General features: G+C 40.8%; 1 protein-coding gene across 1 annotated transcript in view; it reads right to left on the bottom strand.

Annotated features, from left to right (window-relative positions):
- Window positions 1–20,800, bottom strand: part of LOC114649702 (prepronociceptin-like) — a 68,352-nt gene that overhangs the window by 30,375 nt on the left and 17,177 nt on the right. The window contains exon 2 of the mRNA XM_051924281.1: window positions 17,756–17,895. Within this exon, the coding sequence (XP_051780241.1) occupies window positions 17,756–17,878 (123 nt within the window). The 5' untranslated portion in view covers window positions 17,879–17,895. The remainder of the gene's footprint in view (window positions 1–17,755; window positions 17,896–20,800) is intronic.

The following is a 20,800-nucleotide window of genomic DNA, read 5'->3' as shown; positions in this document are numbered from 1 at the left end:
TATATATATATATATATAGTGTCAAAGGAGGGTGGGGGTCAGACCCAGCCGGGAGCGTCGTGGAGCCCGGGAGATCGACACTTCTCCCACACTTGGGAAAGTGAAGGAAGGACCTTCCAGGGACGTGCAAGGGCAGCACTTCCACCACACCAGGAAGTGCTGCCGGAAGAGTGTCATCAGGCACCTGGAGCACATCCGGGTGGGAATAAAAGGGGCCAGAGTTAGGAGGAAAGGACGAAGCTTCAAGGGAGGAGTGGTGGCGCCAGAAGGGCGTGTTTTGGTTGTGATCCGTGCTTGCTTGGGACTGTGCATTGCCTGTGGAGTTCACGGGGAAGACGTACCCCACAGGTGAAAAAAAATAAATCTTTATTTGGATTTTTATACGTGCCTCCATATGAGTCTGTGCTGGGACGGGCGCAAGAAGGTGCTATTGTTACAATATATATATATATATATATATATATATATATATATATATATATATATATATATATATATATATATATATATATATATATATATATATATATATACACACTGCATATGCATTATCTACTTAAGAAACTCTGAAATAAAAGAAATAATAGTATTTCCTTAACAACTTCAATAGTAATCTTGGCATATACAAAATAATTGGCAGTGTAAAAGTCAAAAAGGTCAGTTTGATCCACATTAACATTATGCCAGTTTAGGAGAACACTGCCATCTTTTCATCCACTGGTTCTGCCTTGGCTGTCCCATAGTTGGGTCTCTGGGTCTCTAATCAGGTTTGTGGATTTCACCAGCACATACTCAAACATTCATGTTCATGATGAAGAATCACTTAATGGCATTTTCTTATTTTTTCTTCTACAAAATTGGAAAGTACAATTCTGGAAATGTGTTTTCCCTTGTCACTTAATTTACAGGAATTTATTCCAGTTCCTGTCTCAACTAAGAGTAATTGCATATATCCATACATACACTCACCCACACAAACACACACATATACATATAATGCATGCCCATTTACATTGGCAGCACTAGAATTGGGTGTAAAATCAGGAACCTGCACCCAATGAGCACAGATCTCCTTGAACAATTACCCTGAACCAGAGAGAAATTCTCTTAAGGTACAGCACATATAGACAGCAGAGAATGTGAAATGTCCCAACTGCTTGTTTGAACTCTTTCATTATTCTGATTTTTATGTATTAAACTAGGTACTTGGACAGTCTCCAGCCCTTTACGAGACTGCTCCTTAAGAGTGCTCTCCCTCTTTATCTTTACAATATATATAATATTTATACATATAGAGTGCATCCAGAAAGTATTCATTTTTTCCACCTTTTATGTTACAGCCTTATTCCAAAATGGATTAAATTCATTTTTTTCCTCAGAATTCTGCACACAACACCCCATAATGACAACATGAAAAAAAGTTTACTTGAGGTTTTTACAAATTTATTAAAAATAAAAAAACTGAGAAATCACATGTACAGTACAGTACAGTATTCACAGCCTTTGCTCAATACTTAGTCGATGCACCTTTGGCAGCAATTACAGCCTCAAGTCTTGTTGAATATGATGCCACAAGCTTGGCACACCTATCCTTGGCCAGTTTCACCCATTCCTCTTTGCAGCACCTCTCAAGCTCCATCAGGTTGGATGGGAAGCATCGGTGCACAGCCATTTTATGATCTCTCCAGAGATGTTCAATCGGATTCAAGTCTGGGCTCTGGCTGGGCCACCTAAGGACATTCACAGAGTTGTCCTGAAGCCACTCCTTTGATATCTTGGCTGTGTGCTTAGGGTCGTTGTCCTGCTGAAAGATGAAACTGATGCTCCAGTCTGAGGTCAAGAGCGTTCTGGAGCAGGTTTTCATCCAGGATGTCTCTGTACATTGCTGCAGTCATCTTTCCCTTTATCCTGACTAGTCTCCCAGTTCCTGCCGCTGAAAAACATCCTCACAGCATGATGCTGCCACCACCATGCTTCACTGTAGGGATGGTGCCAGGTTTTCTCCAAACATGATGCCTGGCACCAAAGAGTTCAATCTTTGTCTCATCAGACCAGAGAATTTTCTTTCTCATGGTCTGAGAGTCCTTCAGGTGCTTTTTGGCAAACTCCAGGCGGGCTGCCATGTGCCTTTTACTAAGGAGTGGCTTCCGTCTGGCCACTCTACCATACAGGCCTGATTGGTGGATTGCTGCAGAGATGGTTGTCCTTCTGGAAGGTTCTCCTCTCTCCACAGAGGACCTCTGGAGCTCTGACAGAGTGACCATCGGGTTCTTGGTCACCTCCCTGACTAAGGCCTTTCTCCCCCGATCGCTCAGTTTAGATGGCCGACCAGCTCTAGGAAGAGTCCTGGTGGTTTCGAACTTCTTCCACTTACGGATGATGGAGGCCACTGTGCTCATTGGGACCTTCAAAGCAGCAGAAATTTTTCTGTAACCTTCCCCAGATTTGTGCCTCGAGACAATCCTGTCTCGGATGTCTACAGACAATTCCTTTGACTTCATGCTTGGTGTGTACTCTGACATGAACTGTCAACTGTGGGACCTTATATAGACAGGTGTGTGCCTTTCCAAATCATGTCCAGTCAACTGAATTTACCACAGGTGGACTCCAATTAAGCTGCAGAAACATCTCAAGGATGATCAGGGGAAACAGGATGCACCTGAGCTCAATTTTGAGCTTCATGGCAAAGGCTGTGAATACTTATGTACATGTGCTTTCTCAATTCTTTTATTTTTAATAAATTTGCAAAAATCTCAAGTAAACTTTTTCACGTTGTCATTATGGGGTGTTGTGTATAGAATTCTGAGGAAAAAAATGAATTTAATCCATTTTGGAATAAGGCTGTAACATAACAAAATATGGAAAAAGTGATGCGCTGTGAATACTATATATATAATATATATAATGCCAAGCATTCGTAGTTTGAATCACAATCTGATTGTATGGGTGGTTACCTACCAGGTAACGCTTGTGGTTGGTCAGCAAGTTGGCTAATATCCGTCATGGTGCCCTCTTTCAGTTGCGAGAAGCAGATCATAGAATGGTTGAAATAGTTTACTGTCAAATAATATAAAGAGTATGTGACACGTGTTTTGCCCTAATTCTGGGCTCATCAGGCGTACACACTCACTGACGTTCAAGGTTCGATTCACCGAGAGGTGGGTGCATTGAGTATTAGCATACATTACTTGACAGTAAACTATTTCAACCATATATATATATATATATATATATATATATATATATATATGATAGTCATAGTGCCATTTTGGATGCAACAAATTCTGAATTAGAATGACCTAGTCAATTATTACATTGCAAGAAGAAAGATTTTGATTTGGATGTCTTCTTGTAAAGTATCACATTTAAACAATGTTGGTTTAACCATGCAATTTCCTGTAAGGCATGTCATGCTCTAACAAGTCCTCTGACATTCTCACATTGACTATAATGGATATTAGTTTATTAGGAGAGTGTTATAAAACCATTAATCAATCAACTGTAAGTTTCAAAATGTACAATTGAAGGAAAATTAATTTTTTAATTATTTACAATTGAAGAAAACTCCAGCAAAGAGAGTGGAGAGGGCTTTAGATTAATTGTTCTTTTAGCTGCTGTGATGACTGAGAACATTTTTCTGTTTTGTACTGTTCCTTTACACAAATAGTCTGGGAGTAGAAGGATTGTAGCAATTGAAAATGAAAGATAAGGACTCTGTAATCTGTTCAGAGAAAAGCAGGGTATTGACAATGCATAAGAGAATATGCCTGAATCCTCTGGGAACAAACTGAAATGCGGGCCAAACAAATAAGAAAACACCACTATCTAAATAAATTAAGAATTTTTTTGATGTAATCTAGAGAAAAGCCAAGCAAAATGACACCTTTTATTGGCTAACTAAAAAGATTACAATATGCCAATAAAAGGTGTCATTTTGCTTGGCTTTTCTCTACATTCATAATGGCTAACACGGTACAACACCCTAGTACTATTGATGTAATCTAGAAATGATTTACAATTTTGGAATATTTAGACTGCATTATCTAATCAGTCTGTGCATACAGTATGATAAATATACTCCTTTTATGCCTCCCCTGCGGAAAATAATTTGTGCTTACAAAATGCTAAACACTATTTAATGGACAGCACAAAATATTGTGTCTCAGGTACATAACTCGATACAGGGCAGCTCTCAAAAAAATTAACAGAAGACCGGAGACAAGTCCAATTGACAACTGCTTACATTCAAACATGATGTTCAGTATATATAAAACAGTTTGATGCAATAAAAGAACAGTCAGATGCATTCTAATTAACACTGGAGAGATGTATTGCCTTATATGGATTAAAATTCTGTATCAAGGTCTGGTATACTAGGAATGAACAACACTTTTATTTCCAAAATAAAAGTACCTTTCTAAAACAGGCAAAACACAAAGACGTCCTTTCCAACAGAGGGTCACACAAGAGGTGTGGTACAATTAGCAAACAAGTTAGCTATATTTTGCTGTAATAATCTCTGGCACCCTGTTTGCTTTTCTAATTCTAATTTGAATGTTTGCACTATCCATTCTGCAGCTCCATTGCTTTACAGAGTCTGAGAAGTTCAGCAAATTCAGCTGAATTGAATTCAGGACCATTGTCTGATACTATCTCTTCAGGAAGACCATTGGCAGCAAATAGGTTTCTCAAAACCTCAAACAACCTAGTGGTAGTAGTGGCAAATCATCTTTTCAATCTCAACCCACCTAGAATAGGCATCCATTAACACAAAAAAACATCTGTCCATATTTAGCTCAACTCCAGGAATGTACAGGTGCTTTTTCTGGCCAGATTCCTATTTTCTTGGCAGGATCTGCACACAGCCACCCTCTCCTCTATCTGCCTATCCAGTCCTCGCCACCAAAAATGACTCTGGGCTATCACTTTCATTTCTACTATTCTTGAGTGCTCCCCATGTAACCTGTCCAGTAGGGTACTATGTAACGATGCTGGAGTTATCAGTCTCAGCCCCCAATGCAGACAATTGTTCTCTACTGTGATCTCTGCTGTCCTCTGGAAATAAGGATTCAATTCATCCTCACTTGCATACTCTGGCCACCCACTCAGTGTATAGAAGCTGTCGCTTGAGAAGTATATGCTGCTGAAATTGGAAGAGCATCTAAGAAAGGCACTTTGTATTCTAAGCTTGAATTTGAATGAACCTATTTTAGCATAAAGCAAGGAAGCCAGTTTTGCCCTATTAATACACCTCCAGCCCCTTGTCACGCACACGCGCTTAGGGAGCCACGGAAGGACCCAAGACGTAACGTGCAACCTCATGCCAAGCGGGAATGGCGGAGCACTAACCACTCTCTTTGTTTTCCCAGAAAGAAGGAAGCGTCGCCACCATGAAACCACAACACGTCTCTGACCACACCTTGCCACTTACGCCTAGTCCTCCCCCCTGATGACATCATGGCTCCCAGCATCCAGTTCACCAACACTTCCCAGCATTCCTCTGGCACTTCCCGTCCCTCCTCTATAAATGTCCCCGTTTTGCCATTTTGTATTGTCTTTTGTTGAATGCAATTGATATTCACTGGACCTTATTGTGATATTGTGCAGACTGTACAGTATACAGGGCCGGAAAACCCCAAACCTTTTTATGCTCCTTTGTCTTTCTTTACAGTGGCGTAGTCGGCAGGATAGAACGTCCGAGTATGACTGAAGGACAGGACCTGAACTCTGTCTTGACCACCCTTGCTACTCAGCTCCAAAACCTACAGGTGGAACATGCAGCAACTAAGCGGAAGCTCGAGGAAACCACGGCCTGCCTGGACAACGCAGAAGCGGTAAGACCAGAGCCCGCCCGGCCTCCGCCTCCACCGATTGTACCTCTCTCCAAAGCAGACTACATCTAAGCATATTTGAGAGGACAGCCTCTAGGAACCAGTGGGCGCAGGCGGAATGGGCGTCCATTTGGCGCCGTATCTGAAGGGTGTCGCGCAGCGGGCCTATCACGACCTCCCTGAGGAAGAGGCCACGAGTTATGACCTCCTAAAAGCCGAAATCCTTAGCCGCTATGGCATAACTTCGGACCAGCAGGCGAGCGAGTGATGGCTTTGGCGATTTGATCCGGAGCGCCCTGCCAGAGCGCAGGCATTCGATTTCTGGGGCAAGATGGGCCGCTGGCTACGGCCAGAAGGGCCGCAGGCACGCCGGGTAGTCGAGCAGGTTGCCTGCGAGGGCTTAATTAACGCCATGCCAGACTATATTGCCCAGCAGGATATGAAAGGTCTCATGGAGGTCTTGGAGCGTCAGCTCGCGGTACACCGAGTCGGGGGGCCGGAGAGGTCGGCTTGCGGGGCCCGACAGGGACGTGCCGTCAACCCCGAGCCCAGTTGCCGCGCGGCGGAAGCCACAATGAAGCCCCGAGAAAAAACGGCCGCGCCGTGCTGTTTCAAGTGTGGCGAGGTCGGCCACATTCTCCCTGCGTGCCCACTCAACCTGGAGCCGATGGATTGCAGCGTCACAGTTGCAGAGAGGTATGGTGCTTTGTCTACTCCCTTGGCAGTCCTGAATGTAGGGGTGGTTTTAGTGAATGAACACTCGGTCCTTGCTTTATTTGATACTGGGAGTAACATTACCATTGTTGCTCGCCGTTTTGTTTTGCCGCGACAGTGGTTGAATCAACATGTGAGAATTACCTGTGTACATGGTGAGACCAGGGCATATCGGTCCGCGAAGTGTTTTATTACTTGGAAAGGGGAAATAAGTCAACTGTCGGTCGCTGTGTTACCCGAACCCCCTTTCCTGGTGATCCTAGGACATGACTGGTCTAAAACTAAAAGCGGTAAAATAAAAACCAACCTGTCGCCAGCTTGGGTCTCGCTATGGGTGGGCGGGGCGCTCTCCCTGCAGCTCCCTCCCCGTGGCTCCCACGCCATGCACTGATGACGTAGGTTGCCGGGGGGAAGATAGGCAGGTGACGGACCCTAACCCGGAAACGCCTGGCGAAGGCCCGAGCTGTGCGCCCGATAACTTCCCGGCAACAAACGATCCTTTAGGCTGCGTGGACTTACAGTTTCGCTCTACTCCAACCTCCTTTAAATGTGAACAGTGGAACGATGATTCCCTTAAGTTCACTAGAAATGCTGTTGTTTCTGTGGATGGCCAGTTGTCATTTAGTCCCCTACCACCTGAGCCCTACTTTGTCCTAGATAATGATCTGTTGTATTGGGTGGCGACTCACGAAGGTGAGGTGCTTCAAGCCGTGGCTTTAAGTATATATTAGTCATGGTTGATTACGCAACTCGATACCCAGAGGCGGTTCCATTGCGCTCCGCTAACACAAAAAATATCGCACTGGAACTGGTAAACCTTTTTTCTAGAGTAGGAATACCCAAAGAAGTCCTCACGGACCAGGGTACTCCCTTCACCTCGGATACGTTCAGGGAAGTAGCCAGATTACTCCGTATTTCGCATTTTAAGACGTCTGTCTATCACCCGCAAACTGACGGGTTGGTGGAACGCTTCAATCAGACGCTGAAACAAATGCTACGTAAAGTAGTCAGCGCGGGCGGTAGGAATTGGGACCAACTTTTGCCTCTTGTGCTCTTTGCCTATCGGGAGGTACAACAAGCTTCCACTGGCTTTTCCCCTTTTGAGCTCTTGTATGGACGCCAACCCAGGGGACTTTTGGATATGTTAAAAGAAGGATGGGAGGCGGAACCTCTTCCTTCCACTAATGTTTTGGAGTATATCGCGCAACTGCGTGATAGACTGGAACATACCAGACCACTTCTAAAAGAACACATGATGTGAGCTCAATCAGCGCAGGCGCAGTGTTATAGTAAGAACTCAGTCCTCAGGGAATTCCAGCCCGGGGACAGGGTGATGGTGTTCGTCCCCTCCTCCCATTCTAAACTTTTAGCCCATTGGCTGGGACCTTACGAGGTTAAGGAAAGGAAAGGGCTGGTCGACTATTTGGTCCAACAACCAAATCGACGCCCAGCGGAAAGGGTGTATCATGTGAACTTGTTAAAGCCATGGAGAGAACAAGATGACACCTCAGTCTCCGGTGCATCCGTCTCCCTCTTTTCGAAGAAAACAACTCTTAATCTCAGACCAGATTTGACCCCTTACCAGCGGCAGGAGCTGGAACAAGCTATCCTAGCCATCCCCGAGGTGGTCAGCGAGACGCCTAGCCGCACCTCGCTGATTGAGCACGATATCGTTACAGACCCCGGGGTGGTAGTCAGGGAACGGCCATATCGTCTTCCAGAGGCAAAACGCGCTGAGGTAGAAGTCGAAATCCAATGGATGCTGGATTTGGACGTTATTGAGGAAAGTCATAGCCCCTGGTCCAGTCCTATCGTCCTCGTTTCCAAGCCCTGGAGATTCTGTAACGACTTTAGACATCTGAATCAGGTCTCCAAGTTCGACGCCTATCCCATGCCTAGACTTGATGACCTTATTGAACGGTTGGGTATGGCACAGTATTTGACTACTCTTGACATGACCAAAGGGTATTGGCAAATTCCCTTAACGGCATCCACGAGAGAAAAAACAGCCTTTAGTACCCCAGGTGGACATTGGCAATATAAGGTCCTCCCATTTGGACTGCATGGGGCACCAGTGACCTTCCAACGCCTGGTAGATAGAGTGCTCTGGCCCCACCAGTCTTATTGTGCCGCCTACCTGGATGACGTTGTCATCTATTCCGACACCTGGGAGGAACATATTTTGCAGGTCTGTGCTGTCCTCGCCACACTAGCGAAGGCTGGTCTCCGTATAAATCCCCGCAAATGTTTCTTTGGTTTGAAGGAGGCCAAATATTTAGGCTACCTAGTGGGACGGGGACAGGTGAAGCCACAATGTTCTAAAGTCAAAGACATCCTTGAATGGCCCTGTCCGAATACCAAGAGACAGGTGCAAGCCTTTTTGGGGTTAGCCGGGTACTACCGCCGGTTTGTACCTCGCTTCTCTGAAAGAGCAGCGCTCTTGACTAACCTCACAAAGAATGGGGCTCCTTTGTATGTGGTATGGGACGATATAACAGAACAGGCATTTCATGACCTAAAGACGGCCCTGACAACGGCACCGATATTGAAAACCCCTGACTTTTCTCTCCCCTTTTTGCTCCAGACCGACACAGGACACAGGCCTGGGGGCCTTGCTGAGCCAAAGTGTCGACGGTGTCGAACACCCCATTTTCTACCTGAGCCGGAAACTGTTGGACCGGGAGACCAGGTATGCAGCAGTGGAGAGGGAAGCTCTGGCCATTAAGTGGGCAGTGACTCATCTGAGGTACTACCTGTTGGGCCGGGAGTTCACCCTGGTGACAGATCATGCCGCTCTCCAATGGATGGCTCTGCATAAGGAGTCGAATCCCCGGGTCACCAGGTGGTTTTTGGACCTACAGCCATATAAGTTTACTGTCACTTATCGTCGGGGCAACCTTCAGGTCAATGCTGATGCCCTCTCCTGGGTTCATGACCTCTCGGTCCGGTGCTCCCGCCCCGATGGGTCTGGGCTGAGGGGGGGTCATGTCACGCACGCGCGCTTAGGGAGCCGCGGAAGGACCCAAGACGTAACGTGCAACCTCATGCCAAGCGGGAATGGTGGAGCACTAACCTCTCTCTTTGTTTTCCCAGAAAGAAGAAAGCGTCACCACCATGAAACCACAACACGTCTCTGACCACGCCTTGCCACTTACGCCTAGTCCTCCCCCCTGATGACATCATGGCTCCCAGCATCCAGTTCACCAACACTTCCCAGCATTCCTCTGGCACTTCCGGTCCCTCCTCTATAAATGTCCCCGTTTTGCCATTTTGTATTGTCTTTTGTTGAATGCAATTGATATTCACTGGACCTTATTGTGATGTTGTGCAGACTGTACAGTACACGGGACCGGAAAAACCCCAAACCATTTTATGCTCCTTTGTCTTTCTTTACACCCTTTTACTTTTTTTAAGTTTATTGATAGTTTAAGAAAACAACATTCCATACAATCATTTTAAACTTAACAAACCATTATTCAAACCCCAACTCAAGAGAAAGAGAGGAGATCCAACAACAACAGCAAATTTTAAGATTTGTTTAATTAAAACTTACCATATTTTACAAAAGTTTTGAACAAATCCACTAAGTAAGAATTAATATTTTTCTAATTTTAAATAGTATAGAAAATCAGTTACCCACTGACTTAAAACAAGTGGGCTGGGCTACCAGCGAGCAAGATAAGTCTATGTGTTGTTAGTATGATGTAGACAATTAAAATCAGTTTGTCTTTCTCCACTTTAAGCTCATCCAGTACTACACCAAACATAACTGTTAATGGGTTAGGAGTGATTGTGATACCAAGGCTGTCTGATAGGCCTTCAAAGATTATTATCCAGAATGATGTTAATTCGGCGTGTGCCCTTAACATGTAGCCCAGTGAGGCTGAAGCAAAATTGCAGCGTTCACATACTGAATCTTGCCTTGGATACATTTTCGGACAATTTTAAAGACATGGCCATCCCAAACCTTTTTCTGTCTGTTGCCTAATTTTTTTATCACAACACATGTAAATATACTATTTTTTAATTACCCTTAACAATAACAGTCTATCACATTCACTCAAAAAGTTATATTCACTGATACTGGACAAGAGGCACAAATGGTTGTCATAGCTGGTGGTGGAAATGGGGTTAAGCTCCCACTCCCTACAAAGTGCTCAACATGGCATTATTATAGACAACTAAATCTAGCTCCTTGCCTTCTCATGGTGGAACTAAAACTACTGTCAGGAGAAGTGGTAAAGGCAGACTACTGGCACCCAATTCAGTCACCTTGGGCAGAAGAGGCTCAAATACTATTGAATGGTGCTAGTGTAGAGAAACTAAAGACTTCAGACCTTCATTGCCTTTTGGCTATAATCATTTTAAGTAAAGGATTTGGGAGTTAATCCTGAGAAGAATCTGGGGCCAGTAAGACAGCTCTCATTGTATGAAACCTTGCTTTGGCAACTTCTTCAACACGGTTGGTGCCAAACTGTAATGGTCCTTCCCATTCCATTAGATTCATCAGCCATGTGGAGAGAGTGAACCTGCTGCCTGGGCAACAGTTTGTGCTCCATAAAACCTTACCTTGCAGCATTTACACAACCCTGGAAAAGACACTTCAGCTCAGTCTTATGGCTTGGGTACAATACAGGAAACATCAGATACCAGTTATTAGCCTTTGAGCTCAATTAGCATACACTGTTGCACCAGGGGCCATTTTTGATGGTGGGGGAATTTTTGGATCTCAATGTACAGCTATTGCTTTCCTTAAGCTTGGCATAAGGTAGCCAATTAGGTCCTGTCTTTCAACAGCCTGCTTTCCTTACCAGGTGCATGGGGATTAGAAAAACATGTCTGATCAGCAAGCTGCTAACACCGCACTAGGTAAGAAATTACTGCATGCTAGACATAGCTAGTCTTTAAGAAATCTGACCAGTAGAGGCAGGCTAATAACAGAGAAACACTACAAATTTTTTGGACAGGGAATGAGGCCCTGACAAGCTCAGAGAGCATGGAGTAGGCTTTGCTGTTAAGAATGCAATGCTGAAAATGGTGGAACCAGGCAACAATGGCATTTTTCCTTGATCTCCACACCACCAAAGGCACCATCACCCTGGTCAGCACATTCACCTCACACATTGTACTCAACACTGGGATCCAAAGATGGGTTCTATGAGAACCTCTCAGCTATCATCAGTAGCATCCCAGGCCTATCATAGCAACTTCAATTTCAGGATGCAGACAACAATTCATGACCCTCGTGCCCTGGATAGTTTGGTGTGGGCAAGATGAATGAAAATGGCCAGCGAAGGCTTGAGTTTTGCTACTGTCACAAACTGTGCATCACCAGTTCCTTCTTCTACACCAAGCCTTCAAGTATTGGCATCAACTGTTCTTCTCTCAAAAACACTCACGTTCCACTTTGCCAACTGTAACACCAACCAATCATTTGTGTGCTGCAAGATAAAATTTCAGACCAAGAATTTTCATGCCCATAGAAAGAATGGAACCCTTGCATTGATATCAGCAAGGTAGCCCACCAAGACCTACAGGAATTGTTTCGCATAGACCTTTATGAGGGAGCTTATTGCCTTGCAATATTGGAACACAGCCACTTAGAAATAAAAACTTCTGTGGACCACAGAGCCTTAACAATCTTAGGAAATATGACGTCAAAAAACAAGCAACTGGTTTGATACCAAATTCAGTGAGATGAAACCTATCATTAAAGCCAAACTACTCTTGCAGAATACAATCACTCATCAAACAAGCAGAACCTGTAAATTCTCAGGGCTGTGAGACACAAAGACCAGCAGAATCCCAGGCACAGTGATAATAAGTACTGGGTACAGCTCAGTGAAGCTTTTTAGGCAGCAGTGTTAACACATAACCTCATGGGGATATATGACTGCATGAAGAAAGCCTTTGGTTTGTATGCAGAGCAAGACACAATCTCACAAGGACACTTGTGAGGAGGTGCTCACAGGCAATAGCAAGCAGATTGACAGATAGGTTGAACACTAGTCTAAACTCTATTCCAGCATGAACACTGCAACTGCATTAGTCCTTGACTCCTTTGAGTGTCTAACAACCATGCATGAGCTTGTTAAAGAGTCCACTATGAAAGATCTCAGCAAGGCCTTTGACAGACTGGCCACAGGTTAATCATCGTCTTACATTCTCTCAGACTTAATCAACCAGTGCAAGACCATTCTTCTAAAGCCACAGCACAAAATCCTCTGTCAATGCTGGCAACAGGGAGCAGTACCTCTAGACGTGAGAGACAGAAGAATCATCACCCTGTACAAAAACAAGTGTGACAGAAGTGACTGCAACAATTCCAGAGGCATTTCCCTACTGTGCATTGTTGACAAAGTCTTTGCTTGTATCTTTCTGGTGCAACTCTAAACACTGGCTAAACTTGTCTACCCAGAATCACAGTGTAGACTCTGGGCAGAAAGATAGACTGTAGACATGAATTATATAAATATATAATAAATATATGACTATATTTTATCATGAGAACTTACAGGGCACAGTTCACTTCAATCACAACAGACCAGAACCATTGAAAAGTTTGGGTTGAGCATCAGTCTGAAGAAGACCAATGTTATGGGGCAGAATGTTGATGTACCATTAGCTATCTTTAATGTCAACAATTGACATTGACAATATTGTCAAACAGCTTACTTAATTGGACTCCACCATTTACTGATAAGTTCTCCTTGGATGAGACAATCAACAAGTGCATTAGTAAGGCTGTCACCTCCCTCACTCACTTCACCACACACATCTGGGAAAACTCCATGCTTACTATAAACACCAGTATGGGAGTGATTGCATCACTAGTAAACTGCTGTACTGGAGTGACATGAACAATGTACACCAAATAGGAGAAGAGGCTCAGCACATTTCATATACAGTGCCTTTTGTGCATGTCCTGGTGAGACAAAGTGCCCAATACCAACCCACACCACCCCCAGCATAAACACAGTCCTCAGGTAGCACAGTATAGCTGCATCCCAAAGAACATCTTCTATGGTGAAATGGCACCTGGCTGTCTGTATCTCTGCTTCAAGGATGTCTATAAGTAAGACATGAAGGAACTTGACACTGACACCGATTCCTGGGAAGAGCTCACAGCTAACTGCACTAAGTGGCAAATTGTCTTGAAGCAGCATCTGAAGACAAGCAGGCCAGTAGATATAAATGTTGCAACCCCACTAGAACTGAGTTCTCAAACTGATGTGACCTCTATAATAGAATCTGCCTTTATTGAAATGGCCATACTGTATCAGCCATAAAGGATGCTGCTGTAACACTGATAGATAGAGCACAATATCCATGGTCATTTGAGACTGATGAAGGCCTACCATTTATTACTACTGGACTGGTTTAGGTTAAAACCTTGTCTGTGCTTTTTTTGGGTCTAGGTTAGAAAACAAGAGAAAATGAAAAACATAGAAAGGTAATGATAATAATAATAATTCTTTACATTTATATATCACTTTTCTCACTACACAAAGCACAGCCATACAGGGAGGACCCTGGACAAGAACCCATGATCTTTTTAGAAGATACATTGACAATGACCAGGTTCTGATTTGATTGCAAACTCCTTGAAATGTAAGTTAGCAAAGTTAATCACTATACCAACATGCCCAGGACCAGATGTAAACTTGGTGAGGCGCTAAGTAATATGATTTTGTAGAGGTCCTGTTTGACAAGTGGTGTCATAGATTAAGAATGTGCAGCAGGTAAACTTGGTATAAAATGCTGCCAACAAGCATAACAAACCTGTGCGGGGGTGGGAAAAGGGTTATTCTTTATAACTTTAAAATGTTTCAAGTCAAACAGTAAAACAATTAAAAGCATTTTCAAATTCTGAAAGTGAGTTAGTGAGTCCCAAGGGCATAGCTTGTTTGACATATGTCTAAATCTGACCCTAAATATTCTATGCTTAATATCATATTAAACAAATGCATATTACATTTAACATACTGTAATATACAGTACATGATTTTATTGTCCTTATATTAATTAATAGGTATTGTGGAAGAATAATTTTAGGGTAACATAGCATTCATCTTAAAGAAATACCATAAAGGGTTAATAAATGTCAGAAACCTTTGCAGGCATATCAGGAAACCAGATACAGTTCAAGTGAACAACAAAATCTACTGGAAGATGACAAAGAAATCAGCAGATGTTCTGTGAAACAACCAGAATGGACAGTTGTTATATGCATAGAAATTTCAAGGGAGGTGGCTCAACTCAAAGGTATAAGAAGAACCAGAATATAATATAACAGACTTTCATTTTATAGAAGTCATTTGGGTGTAAACCAATGAACCAACCAGAGTAAAATGTATGCATTGATTGACACTGTATGTCATTTCAATAGTTTATAAAATTAACCTATATTATTTGCTGCTCTGATCATTCTAACCATGCTGTAACAGGCTGCTTTTGAAGAATGTTCTCTTTAAGGCATTTTGCCAAGGAGTAATTAAAAGATACAATGAACAGCTTTTCTCCTGCCCGATTACTGATTTGTCCTGTTAGAGGATGTTTCTTTCTTTAATAAGACTAGGGGGCTCTGCCCCCTGCTCGCTTCGCTAGCCAAGCACCCGCCACTTCACGGCTCTGCTACTCCTGTATGGGTAAGCGGATGTACAATTTAAACAGATTGTTTTTTTAATAGAAACTGTTACAGTGAGTAATTAACCATAGTAAAAAATAGTAAAACATAATAAATTGAAAGAAAATTATGTTTCATTTTGCATTAGAGGTATTCATTGATTTATACATTTTTGTTCTGTTTGGATTTGAAATTAACACGCAAATACTTTTTAAACTTACGCAAATACTTTTTAAACTTACACTTTTACTGTAAAACTTCAGTAAAAAACAATATTTGGAATTAACTTTTCTTCAATATCGCATTGAATTTTGATTCTGCGTTTGGACTTACATCGTGACAACGTGAGAGCGCAGGAACTGTGTCTGACAAAAGCATTCACACGAATGAGAGGTGAGAAGACTGTTTGCGTGGCTGAAAATGGTTGAGAGGAGGGCGGGACTTGAAAAAAATCTCTTGGCAATAGTCTCGTCTCACAGGACTTGAAAAAATCTCTTGGCAATAGTCTTGTCTCAAGATTTTCTTGTATGATAGAGAGATGTTAAATTTCTACCACAGTATTCATTTCCTTTTAAAGCTAAGGAGAAATTCAACATCATATTCACATTTTTTCTGGACCTGCTTGATCAATTACTAATTCAAAGATAACCTGAAATTATCCAAGGAAAAAGAAAAAAAAAACTAATGTACATAAACAGCTGAATAAAGCAATCACTACCTACTGTCACTTCACTGTGCATATATGGCCCACTATTGCCATCTCACTCTAATTATTGCCTTTCACAGATAGTCATGGAAGATTAGAATGGCCTCATCTTGTAAAATGGGCTCTCCATTATCTTTGTATCATCAGAGTCTTTGAGGCCTTAAGGCAGCAGCAGTGGTTAAAATGAAGGTCTGTCATGTTGCTTGTACTGTGTATAGACTAATTTTCAGACAGATTAAAATAGATTATTGCCATGGGCAGAGCTTGACATTTACCATAGGTTATGGGAGCCAGACAAACTTATAATAATTGCATTTTAAAGTCATAACTGTGCTACTAAATATTTACATCATATCCCAAGACAAATATTAAAATTGGGAGCATAGTCCATTTAAAAGGTTCAGTACATCAGCACTAGCTCCTTCAGCTGGGATGGAGAGCCCATATAAAAGAATTCTAATTTAATTTATTACATAAGCCAGTGGTTATTTCCTAGTCTGTTGATGGACATACTGTAATTCAAAAGTATCTCTGCCATAAAAGTGTGCACTAAGTGGGCTCCTGCATACTAGCTTTTCTGTGAAATGTTTCACATCACCATTTTGATCTGGCCATAAGAAATCATTTTCAGGCTTTTTCAGCTATAAACTGATTGTTGTTATGCCATCCAAATCTACACAATACTCTTGTTCATAAAACAGGAGTAGTTTAGCACAGTATGTGTCAGAATACAACATGTATGATAGTAAAGGATGCTACTCTTAAGATGTATAATGAACTTGTTAATACCATGTTTGTAATGGTGTGCTCAGTTTTGGTCTGTTTATTTTAGGATGGACATAAGAAACACTGAGGGAAGTAAAAATTCTGCCTGAAGAAAAATAGAAGTTATAGCTTTATATTTTTAAACAAGAGAACTATAATATGAGACAAGTGCATAAATTATGAAGTGAGTCAGCAGAGCATCTTCTAGCTGCTAGTTTAAAACATTTTCTTCACTAAGAACAAGGGAGTACAAACTCAAGTTACTGTAGTTGAAGGTAAGTAAACATAAATGTTAGAAAATACTTGTTCACATAGAGAATTACAGATACATAGAACTCATCAGTGCTTTTAAAAGTAGCATCCTCAAAATATTTTAAATCTTGACATGAACAGTTAAGTAAACAGGAATGAAATACAATACAATGAAATATGGTATAGTAAATTGCTTGTTCTATTCAAAAGCTGTTCTTTGTTTCTTATGAATAAAGCAAATTTTGCCCAAAGCTGATACCATAAACAGTAAAGGTTTTCTACACCGTGAATGCATTTTTACCAATGTAAGCCTGAGAACTTTTCATGTAAAAATATCTTGATTTGATTATGTTTCCTTGATTTGATCATGTTTCCTGTATTTCAAGATTGTGTCGGTGTCTGCATTTAGGGTCATACCATGCACTTTGATTGCAATTTCCATTTTACCTTTTATAGATTATTTTAAGTGAATAAAGTTCATATACTGTAAATGATTTTTATTTTCCAGGCAATGTAACTGAAAATAATTATTTTTGCTGTTATTGAGGGAATCTGAAGAAGGAGAAAACATAAATAAAGTGCATGTACAGAACCATATATAAAACAATGAAGAAATATGTTGCATTAATAAGGGTTTAATATTTTCAAAAATTATTACATCATATAGAAATAACTTTCATAAAGTTTTCAAAAAATGTACCTTTTTTAAGGAATAACCCCAGCTTACCAAAGCTACATTGTCCAAGACTCAAAACTATATTTTCCTTTTAGTTTTGATCTCTTATTTTAAATTATACTTCTCAAATAATGTGTATATCTTAGTAAACAAAGTTATTTATAATACAGAATAATAACACTCACCAATCTGTTAAAAGTTTTTTGAAGAAAAAGTTTTTGGCTACAGATTAGACATTCTCTCTGGCAGTCACAATGTCCAGGTAAAGAGAGGCACAGAAACAACATGATCCTTAATAAAGTCTTCATATCTGATGTGACTCACTCTCTGTATGCAGAAAAAGAAAAATCCCAGTCAAAACGCAATGTTTACATGTCAGAGCACTTAAAAAGCTTTTCAAATGTGCTCAAAAAATGTGCTTCAAAGAAGCTCAAAAACACAGGAATCAGTACTTGGAACAGTTTTTTAGTGAATTTGTGCAAAAGCGATACATTCTGCTTTCAATTTTAGTGCTGCACATAGTACGATGATCTATTTTAAACTGTGAGAAAGTGATGAAGCATTTAACTGTAAAACATCTTTTGTGATTTTATCTTTACTTGCAAACTCTGCATTAGTTTATTTAGTTTAAAGTCAATAATGAATCTGTAAGATATAAAATATAAAATCATTGGAATGCTCCAATATTTCCCGACAGAAATGACAGAAATGCAACTTTGCTTTAGAGGAAACATTTCTTAGCTAATGGGCAAGTCCATCTCAAAGTAGGAGACCCCATGATTTCAGGGAGCCCTGTATCTACCCTCTTTCCAATCTATAATTCCTCTTCTCTCATGCATAAAAATAACTGCATACATACTACAGTAGGATGTCATTCTGGGCTGTTCATTTGGATATGTAGGGAGGGCGGTTAAATGGCACAATAATCTTTTACTGATTACTATCCACCACCACTTATCAATAGCCATGCTCCTGGCATACAGGTTTAAATATTTTAATAAAAGGACACACAAAGCTCTTATTTTTACTCATGAATTAAAATTAGTGGGAGAGCAGATGAATTATTCAGACTGGAGATACATCCATCCCACACTAATAACATCACCAGTTCCAAACAAGACATTCACCAGCGTTTGTGTGTCAGCTTTTATGCATCCAGGTCAGTGAATTTCCAGTTCCATTGTCTCAAAACACCACTGACATCTACAGTTATTCCCAGTTTCAAATAAAATCTAACAGGGATGGTTAGTATGTATCATGATCGTGACTTAGGGAATAAAAGTGAAAAAAAATGAACTTTTACAAGTACTATAAATTTACATCGGCTGTTACTGACGCAATTCAAATATATGGGCAAACAATAAGTGCAGCTTACTACTTAAAAAGGTAAATATAGGAGGCAGTCAGGATCAAACAGGGAGACTCTTGATTACAAGTCAACAATTCTTACCGCTGCGCCACAGAAGCTGCTGTATCATCCTTGTACCTTTTGTGAAAGTGTTTATTTGATCTTTGGACTTCAGGCTTCACACATTATACAGTTTATGTCTAAATTTTGTTGTTTATTATTAAAATATGAAGAACATTTCTGTTTTAACGATGTGTTCACATAGATTATTGTAGAAACGGAACACACATGAAATTCATGTGTTCCAAATAACAATCTATTATTTCCCTATACAGCTCTAGGTACATGACTCCCAGATAATCAAGGCTTGAGCTGGGAGAACTTTGTGCCCATTCTGCGACGGTGGGGAGATGGAATTGTAGGCTGCTTTCTGCTTATCTTGATCAACACATTTGCAGACAAAAGACGCTGACAGAGAAGTGTGAAGGGATTTAAGGTGGGCCAGGCTTCCGAGTTTTTTTCGTAAACTTTGGTAATTCTAGTGTTAATTGGCAATGGAAAATGTAACAATTGACACTAAGGCATGTATATACTTTTTGACCTTGTGCACTGGAGCTGTTGGGGTTGCTATTATTTTTTCAAAGGCGACACTAAGATTTTTAAGGTCACTGTTCCAGACTTTCATATTAATGCTTTATTTTACGAAGAAGCTGCTGTGCAGTGTTACATGTTACTGAAGCACATAGTATAAAAGTATTCTGTCAGTTACTGTGCTCTGTACTAGACTGGTAATGTTTAGAACACTCCACTTCTGTTACCATTCTTTTTCTCTTTTTCACTTTATCTACTGTTTATTATCTTTTGATCCTACTTTATAATTAATACATCATCAACTGTGAATTCTTTTTTTCTATTATATTTCTTTCAAAAAACATGTAAAACATGGAGACTGGAGACTCATTACTCTTTTACTGAAAGGTGTGTAAAATAAGAACATGTGTAATGCTTTCAATTTAGACAAATGCCATTCTTTATAGTTTTTACTTTATATACGTATAAGAGATAATATTTATATGTGAGAATATGTGAAGAAGAAGGTATTTAAATCCTGACCTGGTCACTGTCTATGTAGAGTTTAAAATTTCACCCAGCTTTTCTCCATTTAGTGTGGTTTCCTTCTACATCTTAAAGATGCAAATTTTATGTTAATTGGTGAGTCCAATTGGCCATGTATAACTGTGTGTATAATTGTGCATTGATGGACTGCTGTCTTGTTTAGCATTGATTCCTAGCTTGTGTCTAATGTGACCCGACACCATAACCATAAAATGAAATAAGTAGATTCAGAAGATTGATGGATGAATAAACTGATGTTTATATCTGACTGGACAGTATTTGTTTATTTATTTGTGTAATCATGACAAGAAAGCCAACCGTGTTTTTTAGGGAAAAAATATGAATTTCAAAAACTAATGGGACAATACAGAAACAATACAGGAACAAAATTCATTTTATTTTCACTTCGCACAAGAGAACAAGGAACTGCCAGTTCCTGTAAATCCTGTGCTCACTGTCACATAGACTGACATAAAGATCATTTTCAAAAGACTAAATATAGAGCTGTAGATCAGTATGGTGTCCTGGTTGTGTCCACAAAAATGATGTTCCGTGTGTCTGCAGTTTTTTCTGCTCCTGAGTGTTATTTGTCTTTACTTTAAAACACATTAATTCCACTGTATAAATTTGATAGAAATACATTTATCAACATCTTTCACCAAGTAGTCCTTATTTCAGTTTTAATGAAAGTCTTTGAGAGGCCGCTGTTAGCACACATTAAAGCTGGCATCTCTCTCAGAGTAGACCTGCTCCAATTTGTTCATTG

The sequence above is a fragment of the Erpetoichthys calabaricus genome, chromosome 3 (genome assembly GCF_900747795.2).
Source record: "Erpetoichthys calabaricus chromosome 3, fErpCal1.3, whole genome shotgun sequence".
NCBI classification, from domain to species: domain Eukaryota; kingdom Metazoa; phylum Chordata; class Cladistia; order Polypteriformes; family Polypteridae; genus Erpetoichthys; species Erpetoichthys calabaricus.
This window is presented reverse-complemented; position numbering and strand designations above follow the sequence as displayed.